Source organism: Ascaphus truei, chromosome 5 (assembly GCF_040206685.1).
Source record: "Ascaphus truei isolate aAscTru1 chromosome 5, aAscTru1.hap1, whole genome shotgun sequence".
NCBI lineage: Eukaryota > Metazoa > Chordata > Amphibia > Anura > Ascaphidae > Ascaphus > Ascaphus truei.
This window is the reverse complement of record NC_134487.1, coordinates 128339195-128353221: the sequence shown is the minus strand read 5'-3', so window position 1 is coordinate 128353221 and position 14027 is coordinate 128339195. Positions and strand designations below refer to the sequence as shown.

Genomic DNA, 14027 nt, shown 5'->3' with positions numbered 1-14027 from the left:
GGAGGGAGATATTACTCATTTGAGGGACCCTTTGGGGGTGAAAAGTGGATCCGCTCGATAGCTGTGTGTATTAACCCATGTCATATTTGGAAGACAGAAACCAGCGCAAATGATTCATGTAAATGAATTGATTTATGTAAAATATAGATAAAAAATGTAAATTCGAAATACACATATAAATAAAAATTGGTCAAAGACACAATGTAGCCAAACCCTCAAGATGGTCCTGGGGTTAATGATGGTCACGATGAGTCTGTATTGGAGTTGATTCCCTTACCTCCACGAGACCATCGTCAATACCGGGAGCGGGTGCTTTCCCTATTTGAGCCGACTGCTTCCTGCAGTGCTGTGCGTGTCGGTTTGAGAGATCAGGAGCCTGCACTATATCTGGCGGACCCGACCTCCTTTCCCCCTTTCCAAAACGGGAGTACCTTGTCACCACAATCGGGAGTGGGCGTATCCTCTACCTGTTCTAATGTGCTCATGGACACGGACATTCTAATCCACTTTCACAGTGCCGCCTCAAAATGTTGCTGCCTTAGACCTGGACCTAACGGGCGTTATGGGAAATTTGATACTGCTAGGACAATATAAGAACAAAATCCACAATTAATGGCGATTCCAATTTTTGTCTGCGTTGCATTCCGTGTTATGAATCTTTGTCCTATTAAGTTTAATCGCTCATCCCCCAACACGGTATAAATAAATTATACACAGGAAAGGAATAGGGTTGCTAAGGGGGGTATTTCATATTGTCTGAAGCGACTGTGCTTGCATTTTGTTAATGGGAATTTTTGTCCAAAAACATCCCAAATGGTTATTTTAGACAATATACAATTACCTTCTAAATCTGCAGATTAAGAAAGATTAACCAGTAGCAACAATGAGCGCATTCAAAACTCAAGCGTCTCTTTCAGGCCAGGGTACACTAAACTGTGATAAAGAAGAGTGAAGCTTGGCCTGGTTAACTGCAATTCAAGTCAGTGGCAGTTAATACGGTATTGAACTGCAATATCCCTTATTGGAGCTTCGTGAATTACCGTCAGTTCCTTATTTAATAAAATCTGTGATGCAAATTCCTTGTGCACAGGGAAGATGTCTTCACAGAATTTAGGCCCCTTATTCAAAAAGCCGTGAATGTGTTTCTCTGTACTGGAGAAGACTATAATCTCGTTCATTTGAATGGAGCTTCCCAGCATATTGAATAAGGGCCTGAGAGATAGTGGGAATGAAGAATAAAAAGGAGCTCTGTTGAGTACTGCTTTTGACCTCAGGTGCCTGTGTTCTTTTGCGAGTCTCTGCTTTAGACGTAGTGTAATGCGAGGGGAGAACAGCTCTGCTTAGCAGAGTTACAAGTGCTGTTGTGATGCATTTGTCTACATGGCACCGATAATGATAAACTCACCTTCTCCAATGGATGCTTCTTTATTTCCATACTATTCACATTTTTACACCCAAACTAATGGGGTCATCTTTCCAAAGGGCACATAGCCAGTGGATGTGTTACAGAGGATCTAGATCCGTTCTCACTCTAAAAATTAAGATCCTTTGACAAGCGAGAGGACGAAAAGTCAACTTCTGTAAAAACTATTTAGTTTATTAGAGAATTCAGAAATATTTATTTAATTGCAAATATATCATTACAATAAATTACTTAATTGAGGTTCCAGATTTAATAGTGCAATTTCTTTTTTAATATCTCGCTCTATTAAGACTTTACGACGATCTTGCTGTAGACAGTAGAGCATTTCTATTTTGTCCCTTTGTATTTTTTCAACATAAGGTCGTCCCTATAAAAAAATAAAATGTTCATCAGTGTGTTAATAAAAACTGAATGTTACTAGCAAAGGCAGCACAATTCTACAGAACATTTCACCCACTCAGAATTATTCATTAGAACACAAACCTATCCAACACATCTTAGTGAGGCTTATCATTCCCATTCTGGTGGCGGCTGTCATAACGGACATGTAAGCTATACTAATAAATAATGGCGGTTTAGTGTAATGGGGGTCTATCATCTTGCAGTTTTATGTTTATTTTTAATCTTTTCTTTATCAGGACAGGCAGAACCTGTGTACTTGGAGCTGCAGCAATCTGGGTGATTCAGTATTGCTTAGCTACATGCTGCTTTTAACACTCACATAAAATAATGCACAATGACAGGTCTATTACACAAATTAATACTGTACTGAATATGTTACATAGTTACATAGTAGATGAGGCTGAAAAAAGACATGTCCTCCAAGTTCAACCTACAGTATGCTAGATTTAGACGACAGATGCTTACCTGATATTTGTATTTACAGTATTTTCATCCAGAGGAAGGCAAACCAAAAACCCCACTAAAACATCATCCAATGATATCTCATACAGGAAAAAAGACATTTCTTCCTGACTCCAAATAATGGTGTAGCCCTGTGTGATTTTGGGCTATATTTCTACCCTCCTCCTGGCAGTAATCACTGTGTAAGGGCAGGTTTGCCAGGAGCTATCATGGGTTTCCCCCACCGCAAGCAATTGCACTAAGGAAGTGAAGGCAGGTCACCTAACTGTGTCCAATCAAGAGACACAGGGGCGGTGCCTGTTGAAGCTACTTAGGGCTGTTGCACTTCATATTTAGTGGTCAGTAAATGAGAGTGAGTTAGTGAGAGGAGAAGGAGTAGAGCTGTTAGACCTATAGTTATAGTAGGTGGACCAAATACCTCCTACCCTGCATAGGGGGTAGGGGAAGAGCTAGACCCACCCTGGGTGGCCCTAGGCCCAGAGTGGCGTCAGGGGTAATCCTGAAGGAGGACAGCTGGCTGAGTGCAACTGTCTATAACTGCTGCTGCTGAGAAGGCAAATAAAGAGACTGCATTCTTTATATAAGACTCTGCCTGAGAATGGGGTATATCAGGAGGAGGGGGAGACAATTCTTCTACAGGTACTCCCCCCCATATTGCTGGGGGCTGCAGGAGATGGAGGTGCTGTACCATTGAGAAGAACGAAGGCACAACCCCAGAAACCTGTCCTGTTGTCCCCAATGTCACCGCGGGAGACTCAGGCCCTCCTGTTGCTAGCAGGTACGTACCACACAGACATGTAACGGGAGAGTTAGTTCCCCTAGGGGACCCTATCTGAGGTTGGGGGGGGGGGGGAGGCGTTACAATGGCAATCAGATTTCTCCCTGGATCAACAGCCTTCCCATATTTACTTATTTATTATATCTCTGAATATCTTTCCTTTCTATAATGACATGACATTCTCCATGGGTAATGAATTCTGCATTTTAACTGCCATTACTGTAAAGAACCTTTTCCTTTCTTGCTGATGAAATCTCGTTTACTCCAACCTTAAGGAATGACCCTGTGTCGTTTGTACTGCCCTTGGGATGAATAGTTATTTTGAAAGCTCCTTGTATTATCCCCAAATATATTTGTACATAGTTATGATATCCCCTCTCAGACACCTCTTTTCTAATGTAAGCAAATCTAAAATGGCTAGCCTCTCCTCATAAGTCTGATTTTTCATCCCCTTTATTAATGTGGTGGCTCTTCTCTGCACTTTTTTCTAGCTCCATAAGGACTTTATGGAGTGGTGCCCAAAACTGTACTCCATATTCGAGGCACACCTAATTATGTTTACTTTCCTTCCATCCATTCCCTGTTTAATGCAAGATAATATCTAATTTGCCTTTGAAGCAACTGCCTGACATTGGGCACCATTGCTAAGCATTCTGTCTACAGGCACTCCTAAATCCATCAAGAATTCGCCTAATGTTTCCCCATTTAATGTAAGTCGCTTGTATATTCTTGTTTCCCAAATGCATAACCTTACATGTATCTATATTAAGCCTCATCTGCCATTTACCCCCCAACCCCCCTCAAAGTTTACAGTCTATCCAAGTCCTTCTGGTAAGAAATTACATCCTGCTCTCATTTTTCTACCTTACACAATTTAGTGTTATCAGCAAAGATGGAGACTTTGCTCTCTATGCCAACCTCAAGGTAATTAATAAACAAGTTAAAAAGCAAGGGTCCAAGTACTGAGCCTTGAAGTACTCCATTCACAACTTGAGCCCAACATGAAAAGCTTCCATTTATGACAAGTTCCTGTTGTCTATCCTTCAACCAGTTTTCAATCCAGGTGCAAATATTTTTACCTAGTCCAATTTGCCTCACATGGCACTGTATCAAAAGCCTTTGCAAAATCTAAATAGACCACATCAACTGCATTACCCTGGTCCAAATTCCTACTTACCTCCTCAAATAAACTAATAAGGTTAGTTTGGCATGATCTATCCTTCATAAATCCATGCTGACTATTTCTAATAATTTTGTTATTGATTAGTTATTCCTGAATATTATCAAGTAGCTTCCCCACTATAGATGTCATGCTTACAGGTCTGTAATTCAACACAAGGAAAGAGGGCAGCCCCCACTCTGCCCAAGATAAATGTATGGGTAGACGGTGCTCCTCTGGGTAGAGAAGTATATAGTAAACTATAACAAGACAAGTAAACGCAGTTGTGGGCACTCAGTCCCCCTATTGGATGTACAGTTAGGTCTGGAAATAATTGGACACTGATATAAGTTTTGTTATTTCGGCTGTGTACCAAAATAAATTCAAGTTACAGTTAAATAATGAATATGGGCTTAAAGTGTAGTCTATCAGCTTTAATTTAAGGTTATTCACATCCAAATTGGAGGAAGGGTTTAGGAATTACATCTCTAAACCCCTCTATGTAGCCCCCTCTTTTTCAAAGAACCAAAAGTAATTGGACAATTGACTCAAAAGCTGTTTCATGGACAGGTGTGGGCTATTCCTTCGTTATTTCATCATCAATTAAGCAGGTAAAAGGTCTGGAGTTGATTCCAGGTGTGGCAGTGAATCCATAACATGCAGTCAAAGGAGCTCTCATTGCAAGTGAAACAGGGCATCCTTAGGCTGCAAAAAAAAAAAATCCATCAGAGAGATGGCAGGAACATTAGGAGTGGCCAAATCAACAGTTTGGAGAGAAAAAAGTACGCACTGGTGAGCTCTGCAACACAGAAAGGCCTGGACGTCCACGGAAGACAACAGTGGTGGATGATCGTAGGATCCTTTCCATGGTAAAGAAAAACCCCTTCACAACATCCAGTCAAGTGAAGAACACTCTCCAGGAGGTAGGTATATCATTATCCAAGTCTACCATAAAGAGAAGACTTCACGAAAGCAAATACAGAGGGTTCACCACAAGGTGCAAACCATTCGTAAGCCTCAAGAATAGAAAGGCCATATTAGACTTTACCAAACAATATCTAAAAAAGCCAGCCCAGTTCTGGAACAGCATTCTTTGGACAGATGAAACTAAGATCAACCTGTACCAGAATGATGGGAAGAAAAAAGTATGGCGAAGGCTTGAAACGGCTTATGATCCGAAGCATACCACATCATCTGTAAAACACGGTGGAGGCAGTGTGATGGGGATATTTTGTCTGCTCAGATTTATCCAAATTCAGCGAAGTTGATTGGATGGCGCTTCACTTTACAGATGGACAATGACCAAAAACATACTGCGAAAGCAACCCAGGAGTTTTTTAAGGCGTAAGAAGTGGAATATTCTGCAATGGCCGAGTCAATTACCTGATCTCAACCCGATCAAGCATGCATTTCACTTGCTGAAGACAAAACTTAAGACAGAAAGACCCACGAACAAACAACAACTGAAGACAGCTGCAGTAAAGGCCTGGCAAAGCATTGGATGATATGTCACTGGGGTTTTTGTTTGCCTTCTTCTGGATCAATATACTGTAAGTACGGATATAGGATAAAGTAACTGTCATCTAAATTTAGCATAGGTTGAACTTGATGGACACATGTCTTTTTTCAACCTCATCATCTACTATTTCCCTACAAACATTTTCTATGTACTTTTACCTCCACTGATAATTTCTATCCAAAAAATCTCTACATTTTCATAATTCCCTTCATAAACATCTTGCCTTATAATAGGTTTTATATCTGATTTAACATATAAATATACTCCACCACCTCTTCTATTTATTTGATCCCTCCGTAAAAGAAAATAACCCTCTAAATTAACTGCCCAGTCATGAGTTTCATCCCACCATTTTTCAGTAATGCTTATTAATTAATTCTAGCTCCCCCATTTTAAAATCGGTCAGGCTTCGTGCATTAGCAAGCATGCATTTAAGGTTTTTTAAAGTCTGCGCTACTGTTATTTTATCTGCGCCTGACTTTCTACTACAATTGGATTTAGTCTTTAGAAGACTTCTAGCATTATCTATATTTAATAAGAGCATCTCCCTGCTTGCTAAACTCCCACTTGCCCCCATTCTACCTCTATAACTCTGAGCTATTTCCCCATTCCCATCTATTCTGTCTAGTTTATTATCTGTTTCTTGTCCCTCCCCCCACCTTCCTAGTTTAAAATCTCTTCCAACCTTTTTAACATCCTCCCCCCTACCCCCCATAGCACAGAATATCCATCTTCAGTGCAATCCATCCCTTGCATAAAGATAGCACATCCCACAAAAGGAATTCCAGTGTTCTAAAAACACAAAACCCACCTTCCTACACCAATTTCTTAGCCATGCATTAACTTCCGACTGTCTCCCTGCGGTAGCGCATGGCACTAGTAATATTTCTGAAAATACTACCTTTGAGGTCCTTGCCTTAAGCTTGCGGCCTAGATCCCTAAAATAATTTTTTAAGACCCTCCATCTTTGTCATTGGTGCCAAGTTCTTTCAAATCTAAGGCTGTCTCACACTTTAATCTGGTCTGTAACTGTTTCATACGCTCATAATATATATTTTCTTTAACTGTGCATGCAATGTCTTGTATATAAATGTATACCTTGTTCATTTATGTAACTGTATTTGTAACCATGTATTATTTGTTTTACTCTGTGCCCAGGACATACTTGAAAACGAGAGGTAACTCTCAATGTATTACTTCCTGGTAAAATATTTTATAAATAAATAAATAAAAATGTGTACCAAGACCGTCGGGTCAGTCCCAGCCCCTCCCAACAATCTGTCTACCCGATCTGCAATGTGCCAAACCGAAGCCCCTGGAAGACAACAAAATGTTTGGTTCATGTGCTCACTTCAACAGATTGCCGTCCCTACCCTCCTTATAATAGAGTCCCCAACCATCACAATCTTTCTTGGTCTCCGAGTATCCTGAGTCCCCTCTGTGCTGGAGAAACTATTCCCCTTGCTGCTAGAAGAATCAGTCTCCCCCAGCCTTGCCATTCCTGCCCTGATGCCCCCAATATCTTCACTGAATCTGGCAAATCTATTGGGGTGGGACAGGTCAGAACTGGCCTGCCTCTTCCTGTTCCCTCTGCTTCCCCTTCTAACGGTGACCCAGCTACCTACCTGTTCCTCACTCACCGCTCCACCCTCTGAACCACTAGTTCCAGGCAGGACCTGCTCAGTGAGCACTAAACTCTTTTCAAGATTGTCAACGCCCCTCAATATTGCAAGTTAACCTCTTAAGGCTGGGGCCATGGTGCAGCAGACCACGTGGACACTGAGCGATCAGACTGCCTTAAGGCAGTGATCGCGTCCATGCGGCGTGCGGGCGGAAGCGGGTGCGCGTTGCGCAAGAAATCAGTTGAAACTGATTTCTTGGCACGACAGGCCGGTCACGTGAGCGGTTTGCCCAATGAGGGCGAGCCAGCTCCGTGATGCCCCTAGGCACGTCCCCCATGGCCCATCCACCATGGCCATGGAAAGCAATCGCTTACTCCCCAGCCTCCGCGCAGGCGAAGATCAGCAATTTGAGACTCCAAAGAAACCACTTGCTCACACTTCCCACAGCGATATGTTTCCGGGAACAGCTGCTCCAAGTGCACATACATGTGGCAAGATGTGCATTGAGTGGCATTCTCAATCCAATCAATTGTTGCAACTATGGAGTAGAAAGTACTAACAAGTCACAGTACTTCAATATACTGTACACCTTGTTTCCCACCCTCCTTGTATTAACTCCTCCTTTTTCTAACTCCATACTTAATACAAAACTGCACTTGAAATACAACTGCAATTTCGGTCACTCAGACCACCACGCGAAATGTGAAATAGTTCAGGTCTCAACTATTATACCGACCTGCATTTTAAACAAAATAAACCACGGCATTGGAACAGTGTATTTACACTCTGATTTTAAGAGTAGGCCAAACTATGAAATGAAATAATCCCCCAGGAAAGCCCCATACGTGGCACATGTTAGCTTACCATTTTGAGCAGTCTACCTCATTTGTACATTGTGTATCATCCAATTATGCATTGATAAAAGGTGGTAACAATAAGAGTTAGCAAGTAATGCCCATGTACTTACTTTAAAACTGACAGTATCATTAAATATCTTCTTTATAACACGTAACACTTTCAGAATTTTATGTTCAATATCTGTCATTTGTCTGTGCAACTGTTTTCTCTCTCTGGACTCTTGCATTCTTGCCATTGATGTCCCAGCATAACCTAGAGCATATAAAAAAATATTTATGGGGATGTGCTTAATGAAGTTGAACATGAAGTATGTATTATGTGTTTAGCTTAAACCACTAGTGTGCTTGTCTAGTGGTAATGGATTTCTGCCATAGTAAACCAATAACCGAAGGAAAAAAAATATACATTCTGATTTAATATAACATGCTGGTTCTTAATTATCTAGGTATGAGTTGTAAAGCTTTTCTCATGAAAATGCTGTACGACAATATAAAAGTATGCATTATATTTTCCCCATTAACTCCTATAACTCTTTGGCCCAGATTTACTGAAGGGTGGCAAGCATTAGCACGCTTCAATTCCAAATGAACAGGAGTTAAGGCATGCTAAAGCTTGGCACCTTTTAGTGAATCTGGGCCTTTATCACTACCAATTATCAGTGGTCTTACCTTTCTGAAAGAATCTGTTGGGATCAGAAGCTACTTTCTCAAACATCTCCAGTTCTGATAAAAACTGCTCCCGCTTCTCGATGAGTTTCACCACCTTTTCCCATAGGTCGATTGCCTAATAAAGAAATGGCAGTAAGTTTTATTTATAAGATTGAATTCATTAAAGCACATACCTTATTATAGGCAAGATTAGCATAGGTATGGATTTTAAAAGGCAAATATTTGTGTGTTCTGTCGATATTAGGCTATTTTATATAATCTATATTCTATTTAATAACAGGTCAATATAATTGGTATGTATTAGACAACCCATAATTAGAATACATAAGTCAGTATTAATTTCATTTACAACATAGGATATTATGATGGAGTGAGAGGGAATGGGATAGAATTAAGGACGAAAGAAACGGAGAAACAAAATTACGATATGAACTTGTATAGTTGATAATGACTATTAATAAAAAAAAAACAAGTGTCAGTAAACGGTTTCCAGATTGCAGAATTTAGATTAATGATTAAACAAATTAATCTATTTTGCTGAAACCTGCACTTATCTTTATGGAAATAATAACTCAAGTTTACATTTTCCATTTTGTTAAACAGAAACATATTTTGAGTCACATTTTAGCATACTGATCAAGGTTATCCGTCACAACCATTGGTGAATGTGCAAAAATACTTAACTGGAGGATTATAAGGGATCTGTCCGAATATCCAGGATGACTGCTGACAGTGACATCATCTTCTCCGAAGCTGCCATGGCCATCTTGCTACCTGGCAGTCCCTGACAGGAAGTAAGCCTCGCTTTGGACCTCATTGCCAGCACCTGCCTCTGGCCTTTAAGTAGCAGGCAGTTGCTATCCAACTTTGCTTGTGTAAAGTACTTGTACCTTGTCCCGTCTGAGCTTTGCCATGCCTTTGTTTTGCCTACCGCCTGTCTCGACCTTGGAACTGAATCGGACTACCCCTTGCCTGCCGCCTGCTTCGATCTTGAAACCGGACCTGACTACCCCTTGCCTGCCTCGACACCGGATCTGACTACCCTTTGCCTGCCTCGACCTCGGAACCAGATCTGACTACTCCTTACCTGCAGCCTGGCTCGACCTTGGGACCGAATCTGACTACCCTTTGCCTGCCTCGACCCCAGAACTGTACCAGACTACCCCTTGCCAGCCTCGACCCCGGAACCATAACCGACCACCCTTTGCCTGCCTTGAACCCGGAACCGTACCTGACTACCCCTGCATCCCAGGCCTCTGATCCCAGTCCAAGGTCTGTGTATTATTCCCTACCTCTGCCCTGCGGGTTCGTATCCTGTCCTGCAGTCAGCAACGTTACAAGGATATGGCGTGCCACTACTTAAAAAAATAAATAAATAAACTTACTATTTCCCTTTCTTGTTCAAGATAGAATCCCCTGAACCTTCTCCTTTTTACAGCATATTGCTTAAAGCAGCAATCCCCCCCATTCTTCATATTGAATTAGAATCAGGGCGTTCTCTGTAGCTGAACCACGCTATCCATTTAGGTTGCCAGGGTTCTTCTTGGATATTAAAAGATGACCACCGCGCTCATCTAATAAGAAGCCACAACATCATCCCCACGATGACGCGGAGGTTTCCTACTGGTTGCAGGACTAAAGCTGATTTGGTGGATATTTTGATTTCCCGAATGGGAGAGAACACACCAGCAAACTGGATAGGTAAGTATCCTGGAAACTGGGTGGTCCCCGGAGCTAAAATAGTATGGTTCTGTTCTGTAGGACCCACACGTTTCAATCTTAAAAAATAAACAACGACTATGGAAGATTGTTGCTTTAAATCTTTGTAAAACTAGGTTTAAGGAACTTTGACGCAATGTTTAATAAATGAGGATGATTTTTCAAATCAGAAAGAGTACAACTATTATTTTTTTTTAAAGCCATGTTGGTCACCACAAATGTTTGCAGCGAAATAGTTTCTGTATCTGTCTGTGTTATACAGTGCCTGCTGTATAGTTATATTGTACAGCTCTGCATTCATGGATGGCTCATGTATTAATATCATTTAAGAATGATAATAACAGAAAGTTGTATTTCCCTGCCAGACAACATTTAGGAAAAGATGGATCACTGGCATTAGTTACTAAAATAAGAAGTTGACATTTACACCAATGAGCATTGATTGATACTTGCAGATACTCATTAGTTTTGTATTTCAAGAGAGACTAAAATCTTAGAGTTGTACCTCTGGCAGAAGATCTTGGTACTCATTAGAACTATACTTGATGGCCATATCTAATCGCAGCCCTTCTGGAACATGAAGTGTATTCCATACTGCATTTATCCTTTCTTGTTGAAGTTCATGTTCACGAGATATGGCTGATTTTGTTGTCTAGGCATAAAATATGTTAAGAAAATGAAAGAATCAGAAAAAATGTTGTCTATGAAATACCTGTCTATAGGCTAATAAAATATAGCAAAGAAAAAAAAAAAAAGCCTATGAGTTTGGACTATTACAAAAATGATGCTTGCATGGTTGTATGGTTGTATGGATATAATGATGACACCGTGAACATTTTAAACAAATGCAGCTTTTACACTAATTTCAACTATGAATGCAAAGACGTTAACATGAAATGTAGCATTAATATAATGAACCGGGATCATATTTTATCGTAAGCCAGTATTATGACTATATACAGTAGGAGAAGTTAAAGATGAAAAGTACACCAAAGCACGTGCATATACAGTATGTTGATGCCTTCCCTGTGCTGTAGAAGATTCTAATACCAGTGACATGAATGACCTTAATCTTTTGTCCAGCATGGGAAGGCAGCCTCACACTGCATAGGAACCAATGTTTCTAGAGTTCCTGACAATTTGATCTTCTATTTTGCATTTCAGTGATAAAGGAGGTGCAGTGAGCATTACAGATCTTGGTTAATATTTACCAGTCAGTTTTATACCATTAGATACCTTCCACTACTGGTAGACACCTTTATAGCCTATTGCAGTGAATGGCCTGTACGGTGTTTTCCAGTGCTGCAAGATGGCTTATGGCAGGGGTGCGTAAATTTTTCCCTGTGCGCACCTCTGCCTGCACTCCTGGGCCCCTCGCCCACCGCCCCCCCCCCCTTGCTCGGACCCGGCGTCAAATGATGCCCGGGGTTATGTGACGTCACATGACCCTGCGGCGGCATTTGATGCCGGGTTACCATGACGGTGCGTCGCTGGAAAGGAAGGTAAGTGTGTTATAGAGGTCTTGCACGGTCACAGTGCGGGACCTCTATAACTGCCCCACCAGAAATTCTAGCCACCAATTTGCGTACCCCTGGTTTATTGTACCGCTTAGTAAATATTGCCCCAGTTTAATGTGGACTCAACATAACTAATATGTTGAATTGTTATATATAGGAGACCGACGCACTTAGAAAGTTTTACAAAAAATTGGGAAAAGTTCCTAGTTGTAAGTTTTAATTTACAAGGGTAGAGAGGCATCAGTTACCAAGTGTTAACCTTTGAAGATTATCATTACCTTGGTTACATAGTTACATAGTGGATGAGGTTGAAAAAATACGTAGGTCCATCAAGTTCAACCTATGCTAAATTTAGACAACAGATATTTTATCCTATATCTATACTTACTTATTGATCCAGAGGAAGGCAAACAAAAAACTCCATTAAGGGGAAAAATGAATTCCTTCCTGACTCCAAGAATTGGCAATCGGATTAATCACTGGATCAACATCCTTCCCATGTGTACTTATTTGGTATATCCCTGTATACATTTCCCATCTAAAAAGATATCCAACCTTCATACAGTACATGTGCTACTATTTTGAGCATCAATTGTTCAGGAGAAAGACTTTGATCAATACCTCCCTTTGTATCAATCAATGCACCATATTTACACTGGCATCCCTCCTGAGCCCTGGAAAATAGCATTCATGAACTAAAGGGAGGTAAACCTTCCAAAAATGTTGTTAGGCACAAGTAGCAGAGACTGCATCACATCTGTATTGGCATCATTTCTTGGCTTAACCTCTTCAGTGCTGACTCTGCAATGCATTCCTCTTTTTTAGTGGCAGTATGAAACCGTATTGTAGTGTAGATCTGTGGGGATCCTACACGGTGTAATATGTCATGTGTTGTTGTTCATCTGAGGCTGTATTTACCTAATTTTAAGACCTGCTAAGGAACAGATGATTGTTATTATGTCCTGATATGTAAAACCATAGAATTCAAAGAGGGTGTACTTTCTTTTTCACATGACTGTATGTGTATGTATGTGTATGTGTATGTATGTGTGTATGTATGTATGTATGTATGTATGTATGTATGTATGTATGTATGTATGTATGTATACTTAGTTAAGTTATGGTGAGTAAAAAAAGTGAAAAAAACCTCCACAGCAAAGCATATAGCAAATGGAAATATAACTGTATGCTCATTTGCATGTCTTAAGCAGGTCTGCAACCCCGCCTTTCACCATTATCACCCAGCAAACAGCACTTCCACTGCAGCAAGGGATTCTGGGAAATGACATGCAAATGAGCACACAGTGCAACTTTTTGCTTCAAACCCATTTTTAACATGGTTCCCCTATAAGCTTAAGCTTGCTGCATGGTCACAGCTTTGAGCACAGCCAGGGTTAAGATGCATAGCCAGAAAACCCACCCACAGACAGGCGTTTTGACCTTAATGGGTCTCATCAGTGTGGGATTGGTTAACTGGCTATGCAATGAAGCAATGAGGATAGGGTTTACCATACTTAGTTAAGTTATGGTGAGTAAAAAAAGTGACAAAAACCCTCCACAGCAAAGCATATATATATATATATATATATATATATATATATATATATATATATATATATATATATATATATATATATATATATATTCTACTGCACTACTACTCAGATTTTTGTTGGTTTATGTAACTTTACATGGTTATCGAACATTAAAAATACCCGTGATGAGGTTTCCGTTTTATCCTCTCTTTCATGTTCCTCATCTGAAAATACAAAAATAAATAAATAAATTGTTATCCAGTTCAGTTAATAAAAAAAATATTATTGTTATTTTTCCAGTCAGCATGGACTCCTGCTGTAAACAGATTTAATCCTAGATAAAGCAAACATTTGCCTGTGTTTTT

At 40.4% G+C, this 14027-nt stretch overlaps 1 protein-coding gene across 9 annotated transcripts in view; it reads right to left on the bottom strand.

Moving 5' to 3' along the window:
• Positions 1 to 1615: 1615 nt before the first annotated feature.
• The window catches only part of CCDC87 (coiled-coil domain containing 87), a 54091-nt gene continuing 41679 nt past the window's right edge, over positions 1616 to 14027 (bottom strand). For all 9 annotated transcript variants that reach the window (XM_075600697.1, XM_075600698.1, XM_075600705.1 and 6 more), the window contains 5 exons: positions 13843 to 13886; positions 11116 to 11262; positions 8892 to 9006; positions 8333 to 8475; positions 1616 to 1790 (listed from right to left, as the gene is read on the bottom strand). In XM_075600697.1, coding sequence (XP_075456812.1) covers positions 1641 to 1790; positions 8333 to 8475; positions 8892 to 9006; positions 11116 to 11262; positions 13843 to 13886 — 599 coding nt within the window. In that variant the 3' untranslated portion in view covers positions 1616 to 1640. The remainder of the gene's footprint in view (positions 1791 to 8332; positions 8476 to 8891; positions 9007 to 11115; positions 11263 to 13842; positions 13887 to 14027) is intronic.